The sequence below is a fragment of the Caloenas nicobarica genome, chromosome 32 (assembly GCF_036013445.1).
Source record: "Caloenas nicobarica isolate bCalNic1 chromosome 32, bCalNic1.hap1, whole genome shotgun sequence".
Classification (NCBI taxonomy): domain Eukaryota; kingdom Metazoa; phylum Chordata; class Aves; order Columbiformes; family Columbidae; genus Caloenas; species Caloenas nicobarica.
Window position 1 is genome coordinate 1,843,718 of NC_088276.1, and position 18,418 is coordinate 1,862,135.

The following is an 18,418-nucleotide window of genomic DNA, read 5'->3' on the forward strand; positions in this document are numbered from 1 at the left end:
GGAGCCAGGAGAGGGAGATGTGAGGAGATGGATGGATTAGGAGATAGAGACACCAAGAGAGGGAGGGTCGGGTAGGTGGTAGGGTGAGGAGCTCGGGATGGACAGATGGACAGAGACACGAGGAGATGGAGACACCAGGAGATGGAGATGGAGGGGCGAGGAGGTGGGTGAGAAGATGGGGATGGACAGATGGACAGATGAGGGTGGAGACACCAGGAGATGAAGAATGAGGGTCAGGTGGGTGGTGGGATGAGGAGATGGAGGGATGGCCATGTGGAGGGATGGACGGATGGACAGATGGATGATGGACAAGTAGACACCGTCCAACTAGATGCCCCCTGCTGGGCCCTCCGCTCACTCACACATCTTGTTGGGTGACACCAACTTCCTGGTGGCCCCAAAATGGATCCAGATGAACTTCCCTGGGAGAGCAGCAGTGGCCACTGCCCCTGGCAGGCCCCGCCCACAGACCCCGCCCACAGGCCCCACCCCTCCACTCACCAATCAGGAGGAGTTGACGGAAGATGTTGGGATCTTGGGTTTTCCATCCTCCAGATGAGGTTGGATGAAGTTTGGGATATGTTTGAGGGTCTCAGTTGGGATTCAACACCCTCCAGGTGGGATTCAACGTCATCAGTGTGAGGTGTGACAACACTGGGGGAGATGGTTCAGGTCTTGGGTTCTCCATGCTCCCAGGTGAAGAGGGATGAAGTTGGGGAGATGTTCGTGGATCTTGGTTGTGGTTCAACATCCTGCAGGTGGGACAACACTGGGGAAGATGTTGGGGGTCTTGGGGTTCTCCACCCTCTAGATGAGGTGGGACAAAGTTGGAGAGATGTTTGGGGTCTTGGTTGGGGTTCAACATCCTCCATATGATGTGGGGTGAAGTTGGAGAGATAGTTGGGGTCTTGGGGTTCTCCACCCTCCACATGAGGTGGGACAAAGTTGGAGAGGTGTTTGGGGTCTTGGGTTCTCTATTCCCCAGGTGGGACAACACTGGGGGGAGATGTTGGGTCTCAGCTGGAGTTCAACCTCCTCCGGGTGAGGTGGGGTGAAATTGGGGGAGATGTTTGGTCTTGGGGTCCAACATCCTCTAGATGAGGTGTGGTGAAGTTAGGGAGACGGTTGGGGTTGAACATCCCCAGGTGAGGATGGGGTATGTTTGGGGAGAATTTTTGAGGTCTTGGAGTTCAACACTCTCCACATAAGGTGGGATGAAGTTGGGGGAGATGTTGAAGTCTTGGTTCTGGTTGGCCCAAGGGGTCCAGGCATGGGACATCTGGGCCTGCGTGGCCCAGTGGAGCTGGAGATGGGACATCGTAGGACTTGGTGTCGCCAAAGTGTCCAGGGATGGGATATCCTGAGTCTTGGTGGCCTCACCGTGTCCAGGGATGGGACATCTAGGCCTGGGTGTCCCAAAGTGTCCAGGGATGGGACGTTTTAGGTCTTGGTGGCCCAAAGTGTCCAGGGATGGGACATCCTGGCCTGGGTGGTCCATGGGTTGGGGCATTTAAGGTCTTGGTGGCTCAAGGGAGCTGAAGATGGGACATCTTGAGTCCAGAGAAGGGACGTCTTTGGTCTTGGTGTCCCCAAAGTGTCCAGAGATGGGACATCTTGGGTCTTGGTGGTCTAAGGGGTCCCAGGATAGTACATTTTCTGTATTGGCGGCCCAAAGTATCCAGAGATGGGACATTTTATGTCCCGATGACCTAAGGCTTTCAGGGATGGGACATCTTGCACTGAGTGGCCCAAGGTATCCAGGGATGGAAAATTTTGGCTCTTGATGGTCTAAGGGTGCTGGAGATGGGACATTTTGAGTCCAGAGATGGCACATCCTTGGTCTTGGTGGAGCAAGGGGGCTGGAGATTGGGCATTCTGCATCTTGGTGGCCCAAAGTGTCCGGCAATGGGAAATCTTGGGTGCAAGGATAGGACATCTTGGCCTGGGAGCTCTGGGGCTCCAAGGGTTTGGACATCCTGGGTCTTGGTGGCCCAGAGAGTCCAGGGATGGGACATTTTGGGTCCAGAGATGGGACCTCTTCACTCCAGGAAGGGGACATCTTGGTCTCGGTGGCCCAAAGTGTCCAGGGATGGGACATCCTGGGTCTTAGTGGCCCAAGGGGTCCAGTGATGGGACATCTTGGTCTTGGTGGACCAAGATGACTGGAGATGGTACATCCAGGTCTTGGTGGCCCAAAGTGTCCAGGGATGGGACTTCTTGTGTTCAGGAATGGGACATCTTGGCCTGGGTGGTCCAATGGGCCCAAGGGTTGGGACATTGTAGGTCTTGGTGGCCCAAGATGCCTGGTGATGGGACATTTTGGGTCATGGTGGCTTAAAAGTTCCAGATATGGGACATCCTGCATCTTGGTGGCCCAAAGTGTCCAGGGTGGGATATTTTGGGTCCAGAGATGGGACATCTTGGACCCAGGGATGGCACATCTTGGACTCAGTGGCCCAAAGTTTCCAGAGATGGGACATCAGAGGTCTGAGATGGGGCATCCTGGCTCACAGTGGCCTTGGTCTTGGTGGCCTAAGGGGTCCAGGGATGGCACATCTTGGCCTGGGTAGTCCAAGGAGTCCAAGGGTTGGGACATTTAACATCTTGGTGGCCCAGGATGGCTGGAAATGGGACATCTTGGGTCCAGAGGTGGGACATTCTGGGTCTTGGTGGCCGAAGGGGCCCAGGGATGGACATCCTGCTCTGAGTAGCCCAGGGGATACAGGGATGGGAAATTTTGGCTCTTGATGGCCCATGGGTGCTGGAGATGGGACAATTTGGGTCCAGGGATGAGATATCCTGGGTCTGGGTGGCCCAAGTGGTCCAGGGATGGGACATCCTGATCTTGGTGACCTCATAGTTTTCAGGGATGGGACATCTTGGTCTTGGTCACCTAAGGGATCCAGGGATGGGAAATTTTGCCTCCTAATGGCCTCGCAGAGTCCAGGGATGGGACATCTTGTTGGCCTAAGGGTTCCAGGGATGGGACATCAGGGGTCTGGTTGGCCCAAGGTGGCTGGAGATGGGACATCTTGGGTCCAGAGATGACACATCTTGGTCTTCGTGTTCCAGAGTGTCCAGAGATAAGACATCTTGGTCTTGGTGGCCCAAAGTGTCCAGGGATGGGACATTTTAGGTCTTCGTGGCCTAAGGATCCAGAGACAGGACATCCTTTGTCTTGGTGGCCCAAAGTTTCCAGGGATGGGACATCTTGGCCTGGGTAGCCCAAGGGGGCTGGAGATGGGACATCTTGGGTCCCGGGATGAGACATCCTGCATCTTGGTGGCCCAAAGTCTCCAGGCATGAGACATCTTGGATGCAGGGATGGGACATTTTAGGTCTTGGTGGCCCAAAGTGTCCAGGGATGGGACATCTTGATCTTAGTGGCCCAAGGTTGCTGGAGATGGGACATCTTAGGACTTGGTGTCCCCGAAGTTTCCAAAGATGGGTCATCCTGGGTCTTGATGGTTTCATGGGGTCCAGAGGTGGGATATCTGGGCCTGGGTGGCCTAAAGTGTCTAGAGATGGGACATCTTGGATCCAGGGATGGGACATTTTAGGTCTTGGTCCCAAAGTCTCTAGGGATGGGATATCCGGGTTCTGGCATGGGACTTTCTGGCTCTCGGTGGCCCAAAGGGTCCAGGGATGTGACATTTTAGATCTTGGTGCCCTAATGGGTCCAGGGACAGGAAATTTTACCCTGCGTGGCCCAAGGTATCCAGAGATGGGAAATTTTGGCTCTTAGTGGCCTCACAGTTTCAGGGATGGGACATAGCGGCAGAGAGAGCGGTTCCGGTAGCAGTGCCGGCTACGGCAGCATGTCCGGCTGCGGCCACATCTTTTCTTTCACCAGGACCAGGTCACGGTGGAGTGGCCACCTCCCTGTCCTGCCAGAGGATGCAGCTCTGCAACCCCTGCCCCGCTTTTAAAGGGGTGCCTGGGCAGGGCCCTTTGTGACATCACCAGTGACATCACAATGCCCCACTGTGGCAGTTGCACATCCCCCTGAGATCCAGAGCCTTCAACAGGGCAGTTGATGGCTCCTTTGCACCTTTTGTGCCCCACTGTGCCTGTCCCCAGGTACACACCAGGGTGGTACCAAGGTGCTGACAGTCACATCCTCCCCTGCCCCGGGCAGGGTGACTTCACCTGCACCAGCTGGGGGGCAGGAGGGGTGGGAGCCTCAGTCAGTTGACAGGGTCCTCAGCAAAGAAGGTGCCCAGAGAGACTGAGAAGCTTCTGGACTATGTTGTATTATCCACAGCCTGTCACGTCCTGCCCTCAGGTATGAGTGCGGAATGGAGGGAATGCAGGTTCTCGTTTTCCTGTTTCTGGGAGAGTTTCATCCTTGGTGGAGAAGGGAGCTGAAGGTGTAACAGGTAGGACTTCTTTCATGCTCTGTGAATGTTCTTTTGCATTATGCCACCTTGATACTAGTTTACTCAGTTTATCAAGGGGTAAGTAAGCCCTCCATTATATCTCTGGGAACTCCCTTTTTAATTCCCAAAACCCACCATTGTTGTCGGATATTAGGTTGTTCCCCCTTTCCTCTTCTAATATGCGGATGCTTCTTTCTCGGAGCACTGGTAGCAGCAGCAGTACCGGTAGAAAGGGGCAGTTTCTTGACTTCGATGTGACAGATTCCTCTCGACCTTTCTTCTAGGATTTTTACAGGGCCATATTTCCTATTATAATGTATCAATTCTTGTGCTGCTTCCCCCCACATCCACACCTTTTTAGTATTTGGTTGGTTGGGGGAAGTCGGGGCAGGGGTGAACAGTGAATCAATGGCAGTGTCAGGTCCATCCCTCTGCCTCCTGCTTCTGGTACCCTGGCTTCTGATCAAACCTTCCAATCTTTCTACTGGGCTCATCAATGCGATTGTCCTTTGAAGGTTTAAGTGTCTCTGGAAGTCCCCTTATCAAGGGAGTCATCATGTCAGGACTTACTGGCAGCATCATTGAGGATTCACACTTGCGAATCAATTTTCTTTCATGTATCATTTGCAAGCAGGCTGCTTTGTGTGCACTTTCTAGCAATTGATCAGGTATGCCAGTGATTGCCAGGGACTCTCCTCTATCTAAAGGGTTTAGCCCTCCAGCCCTATAAGCAGCTCACTGGGTTAGGGACCATGGGGCATGTCTGTCACCAGTTGTTAAGAAAACTCCATGACCCTACTAACCATTAGCTTCCTGTTCACTTAACTGAATTTGGTCTCCCCCAGTTAGGGATACGTGCCACATGTACTCCATTTCAGGTTCTTTAGGGAGGCAACCATACTCTCTCTTTAGCTTGGCCAGCTCGGTGGCAGTGTAAGGTGTTTTCTTAGTTGTAATATAAGGGTCAGTATCCTCTTCATTTGCATGAAAATATTCTGTTTTCACTAGGGGTCTCACGTGTGGGTATTCCTCATCACGTTTTCTCATCTCCTCCAATTCTTTCTGAGGGTAAATTTGATTTATTTGTTGGATACTTTTCTCCTCTAGCTCCCGCTCTCTTAGCACTCCTGTGGTTTTTAAACATTCTTCCTTTAGTGTGGCTTTTAATGAGCGGTTTTCTCCCCTCTCTTTTTCTAATTGTTGTGAACAATTTCCTAATTATTCTTCTAAACTAGAGGTTGTTTTTTGCGAAATCTGCACCAGATTTTCAAGGGATTCTATAATTTTGCTTTCACTACTATGTTGCCTGAGGCAATCTTCAATCACTGCGACTAGGCTGGCTCCTAGGACAGCACAGACTATAGCTTTGTTCTTATCTGATCTAAAGTTAGACTTAGCCTGTAGAGAAATCACTCAGCCCGCTACACTCTGTAAATTAGCCCTATTATCATGAGCCCAGTCTTCTCCGGGTACGGATGGTCGAGCCCCATACTTTGCTAAAAGTGTGTAGAGCGAGTCTTGCTCTTTCCCTAACCAAAAATCTTGATTATCAGCCTTTTCAGTCATTCTTATTACGAAGGGGCCAAACCCACTTTGGTAAGGCACAACTTAGTCATACAAAAGCACAGCAACTGCTGTGTCACCCTTCTCTTTCCCGAGTGGTTGAAGGGGCCAAAAATCTGGTACGGGCAGGCTCAACTTAGTTACGCAAACACACAGGATTGCCCCTTCACTCTCTCTAGCAGACAATTCTCATCAACATGAGAACAACACCCATATTTGCACTTTGAGATCTGAGAGACAGAGCCCTCAACTCAAGTTTGGAGCGCTCAACACCAAGGCGTGTGTGGCGTGCGGGAAATCTGAATTGCCCCCCTTGATTTCTGGACACCTCTCACCTTATCAGTTAGGGCCAGGTGTGGCTGGAGCGAAGATTTCTTCCCCTGTTACAGACCACACAGTACCTGCACTCTCTGTATTCTCAGAATCCTGTCCATGACACCAATTTAATGTCACGGTCCATTTGTTGATGGACTCATGATGGTTCGTTTACCTTGATCTTGAAGCGACCAAAATGCCAAGGGGTTATAATTCAATCAAACGGTGTTAACTTTATTATTTTGCCCGTAAAGCGGCACGCGATAGAGAAAGTGGAGAAAAGGGGAAGAGAAAAAAAGGGGGAAAGAGGATTAGCTACCACCACGAGTCCAAAGGCGTCCCTATGGACTCAGGTCCCGTACAGCGTCCTGCCGGTCCTCCGTCGTGATGCGTGATCCTTTGGTGGGGACATCTCAATGATGTTCAGTCACAAGCCACCTTTTATGCTTCTTCACCCCTCCTCTCTCCCATTGATTGAGGCCAATCTCCGCCTTCGTTTCGCAATCCAGGCTGAACTGTGCAGGCCCAAATAGTCCCTGCTTTGCTTGCCAGAACTTGTCTGTGCCTGCATCACCTCAGTTCAGGGGTCTCTTACTGGTCCGCTGGGTGACCTCAAGAACCTCTGCGAGCCTCTGCACATGCTCTTCATTGTTGGCCTTAGTAGCAGCTAAGAGGTGGGGGCAATTTTGGCCGAGGCAGCAGGTGAAAATCCATCTTCTGGACAGCAGCTATTGTTACCTGTAGCCCCAGGTCAGAGAGACCTGTACAACACAGTTCTTTTCCTCAGGCCTCTCTCCAAGTCCTTGTACAGTTCTTTCTACCAGGGCATCTATTCTCCAAGTCCCTGATGGCAATGTTGAGGCCAATACTGTTCTTCGAACCGACTCTTACAGGAGGTCATGGAGAACACACAGCCAGGCTCTTCACCATGATGTGTGGTAGAAGAACAAAAGAGAATGGGTGGAAGGTGAGAGAGGTTCAGCCAGGACATAAGGAAAAGCTTTTACCCCAGGGGCTCAGCCAAGTGCTGTCTCAGGTCACCCAGAGAAGCTGCACAGTCTCTGTCTTTGCAGGTTTTCAATCTCTGATTGAATCAAGGCTTGAACACCTTGGTGTGACCCAGTTTCTGACAGGTTGGACTGCAGACTCCTGAGGTCCCTTTAACCTCAGTTCTCTGACGATCCCATTGTGATGTTGGGCTCTGTTTCTAACTGGAGCAGAGCAGACGATTATGGGCCATGAATCCACCTGTGCTGTAGGTGACCATCTAAACCAACATCTCAAGCAGTGAACCAGTCAACACCTCAGTGTGACTTGCCCTGGGCAAAGTGTGAGGAGTCCTGGGCAGAGAAGGTTTAGAAGGCATGGGGCGCTATGCAAGACACAAAATGATCTTGGCTTAATGCCTGCAGGCCCATCAAATGTCAGTTAATGTCAATGAAAATCAAAATAAGAAGAACTGAAGACAAAGATCCAAAGCAAAGGAAGGTGTCAACATACTTGTCTTTATTTTTCTTTTTTTCTTTGGGAGGGTTTCTTTTCTTTGAAAAGGAAAGAGTTTCCCAGAACTGGGAATGGATTTAGGACACGAATGTCTTCAGCTCCAGGGACACAGACACCTGGTGCCAGTGTAGATGCCCCGGGAACCCCTGCCCAGGCTCCACCTGCATTGCAAGGTGCTCTGGTCTCCCCCAGGTCCTCTGTGATAGAGGCCAACCCCAGGCCAGCACCTCAGGTGCACTGGGGCCCCTAAAATGGCACTGGCTGTTTATGGTGAGACAACAGATGACTGATGTCTGCCTGGAAGGGTGCACTTTGTTGTTGTGGTTGTTTTGTGGTTGTTTTGTTGTTGTTGTTGGTTGGTGGGTTTGTTTTTTTTTTTTTGCTTTGGTTTTGTGGTTGTTTTACTTCTTTTGTTTCGTTGGTTTCTTTGTTTGATTGGAGGATTTTTTTTTTAACATATTAAAATTTAAAAAAAAAAAAGCCAAAAAGTGAATTACGGGGAAGTGTACTAAGGGTAGGAAAACAAATACTGGTCTTCCCCTGTACTTCTATTACCAACACTATTATTTCATCTCCCTCGTCATTCAGGAGTTTCCACCTCTCCTGATTAAATGTCCATGTCAAAGGACAACTTTCTAGCAGACTGTCTGTACGTTTGCCCTTCCCAGTGCTCTCAGGTTTCCTCCTCCACTTGCTCTTTGGTCACTCAGTTGCCTCTCAACTCTCTGGTTTCTGCTTCAGAGCTTCAGGGTGTTACAAACTTGCCCCATTCTTCAGAAGTCTAATTAACATGGTAGTTAATGTGTTAATTGTGTTTATATATATCCTTTCCTATCTGTCTGTCTAAAACAGTTCTTGTGTGGATGTCCCTTGTGGATGGTGGACCTCATTGGATCCAGCTTACACACACAGTTGAGGAAAGTGGTTTAGTGTTTATGAAATTGTGTGGTGTTTACACAGGAGAGCAGGTGGGAGCTGGTGTGCAGGAGCTGCAGCATCCACCTGCAGAGCTCAGTGGAGAAGTCTGATGTGAGGAAAAGTGATGCAAGTCTCTGGTGGCCAATGAGGGAACTGGCAGACTGGGGGTGGGGGGTGAGGAGCAAGGGTGTCCATACAGTGTCCAGCCTCAAGGGACTGTTCTCCTGCCTGTCCAGATGGCTTCAGGAGACCCTCTGGATCAATGTCCATTGCAGAATGCTGCTGTCACTTCTTCTACACACTGAAAAATGACAGAAAATACCCTTGAAAGAAAAAACCCTCCTTTATGAAATCTTTGAAATCTTCATCAGTAAGTGTCCCATTGAAACCTCTCCAGTTAGTTCTACAAGTCTTGAAGATTGGAAGAAAATTACAGAAAGAAACATCATTCGTTAGGGCTTTCTGTGTTTTAATGAGCCCCATGGCGTATTTGGTGCTGAGTCCATGAACCTCAGATACCAAGGACAGACTGAAGAATCTCCTCAAGAAGTCCAAGTCAGAAGCAAAGCCCAAAGTACCTTGAAGCATTAATGGGCCCCACTGAGGGCTGTTACTGACAAAGCCTCCCCAGGGACTCGTTACAGCAGATAATTGGAGGCAGTGATTGCATCAGGCAAAGGCAAAGTGCAGCATCTCTGATGCTGAGAAAACCCTTGATTTGTTTGATGAAGGAGAATGGCCAAGCCTTGACCCCCTGCCCCTGGGAAGGGAGATCCTGTCCCTCACGTGTGTCTCAGGGGTCTTCCTGGGGATGTGGGGATGATGCCCAGTGCAGGACAACGGTGTGAGACTCCCTGGGGGGTGCAAGGAGGCAATGGGGTGCCATGGCCATGACAACCATGTGTCTCCTCTAGGCCGCACTGTCAGGGACATCTGCAGACACCCCATGCGCTTCCCCAGCTTGTTCTCACCCCGGTGTGTCCCCACCTGTGCTGCTGAACACCTGATCCCAGCAAGAGAGAACAAAAGGGCAACAGGCAAAAAGACCCAAAGGCCAACTGCAAAATGGCAGAACGGCAAAAGGCCGAACTGACATCGAACTCATGACAGAATGAAACTTCTGAATGGAACTAACCAAACCAGCTGGAAAACCCAAAGTAATGGATGTAACAAACCCTAAAAGCCAGCTCCAGCTTTAGACTGAGCATGACGCTAATCACAGGGAATATTTCATTGATCAGCCTGCATGTCAACCCAGGTGCTGTCCTGTCTGTGTCCCCTCCTGCCAATTTGCATCTGCAGCTGGATGGCCAAAGAAGTCCTTGGTTTCCCTGACAACAGCCAAGATATCAGTGAGTTCTGACATTCCTTTCATACCAAATGGCAAACACTGTAAAGCTGCTAAAAGAAAAAATTAACTCTATGCCAGGGAGGAAACAGCGTTATCTCATTATTCTCATAGTAAATCTAAACAAAAGACTGTAGTAGCTATGAAGGAGAGAGATTCAAAATGCATGAAGAAAATTAACTCAATTTCAGTAAAAACAGCATGTTTCCTCAGCCTCCACTTCACCAGGCTAAAGAAGTTTGGGTCTCTCAACATCTCCACACATGACCCAGACTCTCTCTGGCCACACGACAGCTCCTCCCCGTTCCTCCAGAATGGGGAACCTCCCACTGGGACACCCCGCTCCAGATGTGACCACACCAGTGCGGAGTCAAGATGGACAATAACTGCCCTTGTCTGGGTGGCCACGCTCCTCCCAGTGCAGCCCAATGTGCTCATGGGCATATTCCTGTTTAGCACCACTGAGAACTGACTGAACATCCAGGCTCAGAGGGTTGTGACCAGCGGCACAAAGCCCAGCAGGAGGTACCATGAGGAGCACTGAAGGACACCATGTCCCTACCCAACATCTCCTCCCCACAGGTGTCTCTTGGGTCCCTGGAACCACCTCAGTGACAAGGGGGAGAGCACTGCCTGTATGGGGTGGAGGAGATGGGGTCTGGAATGAGGGTCCTGGGGCAGTTTCTCCTGGTTGTTCATGCAGCAACAAGCTGGGCTGGATATTTGGAGAGAGGAACTCTTCCTAAGGGCCTCCATTGGGCTTGGGGATGGTCTACAGTTTCCTGCATGCTGCCTTTTCTGGTGGAGATCAGAGGCTGCCGGCCCTTTAGAGGACCCAGGACAGGCCTTGTCCTTCCTCTGGTCACAGCTGGACCCCAGTTCTCCAGCTTGGCCCCAGCTCAGGAGCCTTGTCTAGGGGTGACTTTTGGGGTAAGGTTGACAAGAGGGGTGCATAAGTTTGTCTTAAGGACATGTGATGAGCACCAGGACTGAAGTACCAGAGCAAAATGATGTGGCTTCTGGGTGAATACTTTCTTCGGTGCAAGTCGTGACGCAGGGTCCCAGACTTGCTTTCCATGCCACCCTTCACGAGGGATGATGCACTAAGAGATGGCAAGTGGGGGACACCAATACTTCTTCAGCTACTTCCCAGGCCTGGTGAAGCACCAGGACAGCAAGGACTTCTGGCCCTGCACCCTAAACTCTGTGTATAATCTTGGGGCAGCTGAACACCAGCATTTTTCTCTCCAAGGCAATTTCCAGCCCCCGTCAGCTCCTGTCTGATCTCCCCCCATCCCTCCTCTGATCTGGTCTGGTGCTCCTGGCCCCTTCCCTGTGCTCCCCACAGGGCCCCAACCTGGCACTGATGCTCTACAGAGCAGGTTGGCTGCAGGACCATGGGGTGACTCCACACTGGTTGTGCTGCTCCGTGAGGGACACAGATGCAACTGCATGGGCTGCACTGTCACTGAGCTCTTTCCTGGGGGTCTAAAGCTCTGGAATGGGTTCAGAGCATTTCTTGGGACTCATTGGGTTTTCTGCTTACTTTGGTTCAGCGATCCCTTCCTTGTCCTTCAGGTGCCTGCAGATTAGTGCAGGAAGATGCGGCCTATCCTGTTCCCAGGGATGGAGGTAGGCTGACCAGCCTGTAATTATTCAAATTGCCCTTGCTGCCCTTCTTGAAGATGGGTTTGACATCTTCCTTTCCCAAGGACCTCAGAACTTCTCTGTTTCTGCTGTCACTTTTGAAAGCACAGTCCAGAATCATGGGCAAGGGTGATTTAGCATACAGGAGCACTTGCAATGAGCCTGTCCAAGGGAGGTGAGATGAATCTCACTCAGCCACTGAGGTTTGTTCCTGGAGTCACACACAGAAATGTCAGGATTCCATCAGGCATCCACGTCTGAGCTGGTCTCAGGACTGCTTATGCACCCAGGGATGTTCAGAGACAGAGTCTGTCCCTTTTACTCACAGAGGAAGGAGTCACAGTGGATTTCTGGCCTCCTGTTGCCACTCCAAAGGGATGGGAGGCACCTCAGCCCTGTGGTGTGTCACCCTGCTCTGCACTCATCTGAGAAGTGCCATGTCATGAGGAATGGACACAGGGACCTCAGTTCAAGGAAGAAGATCGCAATGTTGCATTCAGGTGATTTCCCATGGGGTGTTCCTCCCAACATCAAGTGACCTCAAGACCTTGTCTGTGCCACAGACCTTAATGGAAAAACAAGGAATAATTGATGGTGTTTGTGATCGCTCGCGTGCGTGTCACCTCACGTACATGATGTGTGTGCCTACATCTCATCTGTACAAAGCCAACATGGACTGCTGAACAACTCATTCAGTGTCCCACCAAGGAGGGAAGAGCAACCTCTGTGAGCTGGGGTGAGAGGCCAGGGCTGGAAATGGTGGTTGTGAGGGGCCAGTGCATGATGATTGTCCTGGGGCAGCTTCTGTGGGGTGTCCAGTGCACAGGGGCACAGCCCAGCCCCTGCTCTGCTGGTCCTGCAGGTCTCTGGCAGGAGGCCTGGCTGTGAGAGGACACTGCTGTGTGCCCAGCCCTGCACACACACACTGTGCAGCTGTACACTGGTGTTTGCATCTGTGGCCACCTTCTTGTGCATGTTCTTGACAGAAACTTGAAGAAGACCTAAGCCTTCTGGCACTGCCCTGAGGAGATCACTCTTCTTTATAGAAGTACTGTTACGGAGGCCAGCTCTGTCACAGCAGTGCCCATTGCCTGTCCCTGCCTGCGCTCACAGGACTGACACACAGCAGGACGGTGACCAGGCTGCCAGAGCACTCAGGCCTTGCACCAACACAAGGGATGAGAAGGAGAGTGTGGGAGTGGAACGAGAACAGCTCTGGAAAGCCAAGCGCTGCTGCTCCCTGGCAGTGCTGCCAGGCTGGGCTCTTTTCCCCTCCTCCCATGCACACAGGAACTGTCCCTGCAGCTCCAAAAGGCCTTGCAGGAAGGATATAGTGAAAAACAAGTCAATAGAGGACCCTTTAATTTCTTTAAATACACACAGATCATGGCTCCTCATTTACACAGCCAGTGCTTATAAAAAAAAGCAGACAGTGAATTAGAGAGGAGATGACAACATTATCACAATTAAAAAAAAGCCATTAACAACAGATAATACAGATGACAGATTAGGCCTGTAATTAGTTACACCGAATCTGCCCTGTAGAAGAAGATGGCCAGTTTATTGCTTCAGAAAAGTATCCAGTCATAAGTTTCCTCAGGGCATCCTTGAGCTCCTGGTTCCTCATGCTGTAGATGAGGGGGTTCACTGCTGGAGGCACCACTGAGTACAGAACAGACACCACCAGGTCCAGGGATGGGGAGGAGATGGAGGGGGGCTTCAGGTAGCAAAACATGACAGTGCTGACAAACAGGGAGACCACGGCCAGGTGAGGGAGGCACGTGGAAAAGGCTTTGTGCCGTCCCTGCTCAGAGGGGATCCTCAGCACGGCCCTGAAGATCTGCACATAGGACACGACAATAAACAAAAAACACCCAAGTATTACTAAGACACTAACAACAAGGAGCCAACCTTCCCTGAGGTAAATGTCTGAGCAGGCGAGCTTGAGGATCTGGGGGATTTCACAGAAGAACTGGTCCAGGGCATTGCCCTTGCACAGTGGCAGTGAAAATGTATTGGCCGTGTGCAGCAGAGCATAGAGAAATGCACTGGCCCAGGCAGCTGCTGCCATGTGGACACAAGCTCTGCTGCCCAGGAGGGTCCCGTAGTGCAGGGGTTTGCAGATGGCAACGTAGCGGTCGTAGGACATGACAGTGAGAAGAGAATACTCTGCACCAAACAAGAAACATACAAAGAAGACCTGGGCAGCACATCCTGCAAAGGAAATGACCCTGGTATCCCACAGAGAGTTGGCCATGGATTTGGGGACAGTGATGGAGATGGAGCCCAGGTCCAGCAGGGAGAGGTTGCAGAGGAAGAAGTACATGGGTGTGTGGAGGTGCTGGTCACAGGCTATGGTGGTGATGATGAGGCCGTTGCCCAGGAGGGCAGCCAGGTAGATGCCCAGGAAGAGCCAGAAGTGCAAGAGCTGCAGCTCCCGTGTGTCTGTGAATGCCAGGAGGAGGAACTGGGTGATGGAGCTGCTGTTGGACATTTGCTCTGCCTGTGAACATGAGGACCTGTGCAAGGAGGAAAACACAGTGACAAGTTAGAGGAGACTTCTCTGAGCAAAATAACCATGCCATTTCTCATGGAAAACCTCATACTTGAAGGAGGCATGTGTCAGCTCATTCTCCTTTTCTACCAAATGACAAACACAGGTCATCACAGCTTAAAATAAATGCAGCTTGGGCACCTAATTTTCATGAATGCACCTCTGGGGCAAGACCCCCTGGGTTGGTGTCAGAACTGAAACGGACCCACATTCCCACCCCAAGTCCAGAGAGTCAGAGCACCAGGGACAGGTGGAGAAACAGGGAAGAACACTGCAGTGCTCCTGAAAAATAAAGCAAGGACAGAAAGGCAGATTGGCGTGATGTGAAACCTTCTCCTTACCCGGCGGTGCTGCTGCCACTCACATGATGACACTGTAGATCAAGTACTTTTAACACCTTTTTTGTGTACCATATTCCAGAAACCCTTCACCTGTAGGTCCAGCTGCTGAGGTGGAGACTCGTTACCTGGACCACATGGCTTTGGGGCAGAGGTTCTGCTGGGGAGGGGAGGAGACCAGAGGGTTGCACTGGGAAATGTGTCTGCACTACAGGGGATGGCAGGGGGGTTCCTGAATCCTCTCCCCAGCATTTGGGTGACGGAACACTGGAACAGGCTTCCCAGGGAGGTTGTGGATTCTCCTTCTCTGGAGACATTCAAAACCCGCCTGGACGCCTTCCTGTGTAACCTCACCTAGGTGTTCCTGCCCTGGCAGGGGGATTGGACTAGATGATCTTTCGAGGTCCCTTCCAATCCCTAACATTCTGTGATTCTGTGATTCTGTGATTTCTGGTTGCAGCTCCCAACCCCTGCCCATGTCTCTGCTGCATGGACCTGTCCCTGCTGGGAGCTGTTTCTCTGTCCCTGGGTCTGCTCCCTGTCAGTGTCTCAGAGCCCGTCCCCCATGCTCAGCTCTGTCCTGGTCACACCTCCTGGCACCAGGCACTGCCCAGGGGCAGCTTTGTGTGTGCAGGGGCTCAGGAGCAGCTCCGACAAGTCCTAACGTGAACTGGGGTCTTAGCACCTTCTCCAGGGCAGAGAAATAAAATCCCATGTCCCACTGCCCACCCAGCCAACCAAGAGTGGAAAAAACTCAAAACTTAAAATCATCCCTATCAGATAAATACTTCCTCAGTGTCCTTCAGAAGGAACCTCTGCAAATGTCCTGGGGGTGAGCTGGAGCTGTGAGCTGTCCTGACCCACGCAGTTCCTTCTCAACAGCTGAAAGACCCTGCCCTGTCGGGGGTTGCTCCTTCCCCCCACAGCTTCTCCTTCAGTGTTGTTGGGATCTCCCCGGGCAGGCTGAGTGCTGACCCTGGCACGCAGCAGAGTCCCTGCCCTGGCACGGCCCTGGGGTGCAGGGACCCTGCTCTGCAGGACAGCCCTGGGCACCCCTGGGTGCACACCCGGCTTCACACCCTGCAGCCGGGAGAAGGCAGCTGTTGTGCCCGGTCCATGCAGAGAATCCCTGCTGAGGTGCAGATCCTTCTCCTCCACACCAGCCATGGGATGTGCCAGCTCTGGGAGATAACTGCAGGATCCATATCAGCACCACCCTTCACTCAGAGACTTACTGTGTTAAGGACTGTGAAGATTTCACCTCCAGTGAGCTCTCAGCTGTCTCAACACCCCAGACTGCATTTCCCCTCTCTCTGCCTGGCTCCTCTCCCCTCGGTGCTGCAGGCAGAGCCCTCAGCCCTGCTGCGCTTTGCAGAGGAGCTGCTCCTGGGCAGAGCTGTCTCTCTGCAGCGCTGCCGCTTGCCATGAGCTCCCTCTGTCCCAGGAGCCCAGCCCAGCTCAGCAGCACAGGAGCAGCCCATGATGTCCCTTTCTCTGTCCCCTCCTGGTTCCCTTGTGGTGTTCCTGGATCTCCGGGGGAATGTCCCATGAAACAGTGTGAAGTAATCAGTGATGTTTCTTCTCTCACCTCTACAGAGACACTTCTTTCCTGCAGTAGCATTTTTCATATTAGAAAAGAATTTGGGCATGAGAACCATTTTTTCTTGTCCCATTGTTAGAGAGGACACACGAAAGTTGTAGCAAAGGATCCAATTTTTCCAAGCTGGGGAGGAATATCTTCAGTTGAAGGCATTTAGCCATTTTATTCTGGTTTTATACTCCTAGGGCTAGAGAGACATTCAGCAATCTTTGGCCATGTCATGTCTGTGCTCTGAGGCAAAGCCTTTGCACACATGGGGTCTTGGACATTTGGCACCTGGTTTCCTTGGGGCAGGTCGGAGCTGGGCTGGTGCCACAGCTGGGGTGGTTCAGCCCAGATGTGAGGCAATGTCCTCAGCCAGGGACCTGACTGGGTGAGCTGGAGCTGTCAGTGTTGCAGACAGAGCTGTGACACGGATGGAATAAACTGCCAAGGCAGGGTGGCAGAAGTTAGTTCATCTGGTCTTCATGGACAGCAGCCTCCAAGCACAGCAACAGTCCAGATCAAAACTCGGTCTAGCTCTGTAAGGCAATTCAAGGGCCCCATAATGAGCTGTTACTACTGCAGGAACAGTTAAAGGAGAAACAAAGACACCATTTGGCCCTTGATGAAATTAAAAATGGAAAGAACTTATATTCTCTGTGTCTCTTCCTCCATCTTCAGCAAGTTCTCCCAGTCCTCTGTGACTTGAGACAGGAATCTGGAGAAGAACAACCAGCAGTGGATGGGGATCGAGTCAGGTGTCACTGGAACTAACACAATCCTTTCCAGTCTATGGGACAGGAGGGGCAGCATCCCAGGAGCTGAGACAGCAGGACCATGTCACAGTGAGGCCACTCTCCACCTTCTTGGAAAGCTCATGGAGACTGGGGGGACTCCCTGACCACTGGCAGCTCTCACACATTGTGTGCACTTTTCAAAAATGGCCAATGGGTGAGCAGGGGAACTAAGGGCTGTGCCCCAGAACATGTCCACAGGACCCCATTTCTGGGTGTCTGGAAGAGAAGGTGACATGGTTTACCCAGGGCAGGTTGTGCCTGTCCATCCTCTTTGCTTTCTGTGAGGAAAGGACAGGATTGCAGGACGTGGGGAGAGCAGTGGTGGTCTGTTACCTGGAAGTCAGCAAGGCATTCAGCATCATCCCCCACAATATTCTTGTGTCCAAGGTAGGCTACTATGATCTGTGTCAGTGTGTAAGTAGATGGGTAAGAAACAATCTGGATGGTTGGGCTTGGAAAGGTGCTATAGAAAGGGAGAAACTTCCCAATCCTGAGGACAGTCAAGCCCTGGAAGCTGTTTCCCAGGAGTGCACATCCACTCTACCCCAGAAAGTACCCATATATGTGTTTGGATACAGCCCTGAGTAATCTGGTCTGACCCTGCTTTGAGCAGGAGGTTGGTTAGGACACCTCCCGAGGTCTCACCCAGCCTGAACGACGCTATCCTTCCTTCCCCTTCATATTTTCAGTTTAGGGACAGCTCTCAGGTTCTCCCTGACCACAGGAATAATTCACATGAGGTGCAGGGCTGGTTTACAAGTGCCCCCAAACAGCCCCCAGGAGACACGGCACAAGCTGTTCCTTCTTTGGGTCACCCTACAGAGAAGCAGAAGAGCGCATGATTCTGCACCTGGGACATGGCAACCCTGGCTGTACAGACAGACTAGAGGACGAGATGCTGGAGAGCAGCTCTGCAGAGAGGGATCTGGGGGTTCTGGTCAATGGCAGGTTGAACATGAGCCACCAGAGTCCCTGGTGCCAAGAGGGCCCCCTGTCCTGGTGCATCCAGCACAGCAGGGCCAGCCGGGCAGGGAGGGGATTGTCCCGCTCTGCTCTGCGCTGGGGCGGCCTCACCTGGAGCATTCACTGTGTGCAGGGCTGGGGACACAGGAGAAAAAGGAGATAAAGCTGCCGGAGAGTGTCCAGAAGAGGCTACAAAGTTGGGGAAAGGTTTGGAGGGGAAGGCAGATGAGGAGCGGCTGAAGTCCCTGGGTTTGTTCAGCTGGAGCAGAGGAGTCTGAGGGCAGAGCTCATGGGGCTGCAGCTTCAGCAGGGGAGCAGGAGGGGCAGGGCTGAGCTCTTCTCTCTGTGACAGTGACAGAACCCAGGGAATGGCAGAAGATGTGCCAGGGAGGGTCAGTTGGACATGAGGAAAAGGTTCTTCACCCAGAGGTGCTGGACACTGGAACAGGCTCCCCAGGGAGGTGTCACGGCCCAACCTGACAGTGTTCAAGAAGAGACTGGACACCGTCCT

General features: G+C 51.8%; 1 protein-coding gene across 1 annotated transcript; it reads right to left on the reverse strand.

Moving 5' to 3' along the window:
* Window positions 1-11,635: 11,635 nt before the first annotated feature.
* LOC136000302 (olfactory receptor 14C36-like) lies at window positions 11,636-14,167 on the reverse strand. The gene is made up of 3 exons (XM_065654081.1): window positions 13,263-14,167; window positions 12,962-13,000; window positions 11,636-11,768 (listed from the first exon to the last, which is right to left on the reverse strand). The coding sequence occupies exons 1-3, from the start codon at window positions 14,165-14,167 to the stop codon at window positions 11,636-11,638; spliced, it is 1,077 nt and encodes a 358-aa protein (XP_065510153.1).
* Window positions 14,168-18,418: the final 4,251 nt, after the last annotated feature.

Coding starts and splice junctions, on each gene's coding strand:
- LOC136000302 (XM_065654081.1), bottom strand. CDS start 14,167: ATGTCCAACAGCAGCTCCATCACCCAGTTCCTCCTCCTGGCATTCACA. Junction 13,001..13,262: donor AAGGATGCCCTGAGGAAACT/TATGACTGGATA, acceptor TTTCACTATATC/CTTCCTGCAAGGCCTTTTGG. Junction 11,769..12,961: donor GAGCTGCAGGGACAGTTCCT/GTGTGCATGGGA, acceptor TGCTTTCAAAAG/TGACAGCAGAAACAGAGAAG.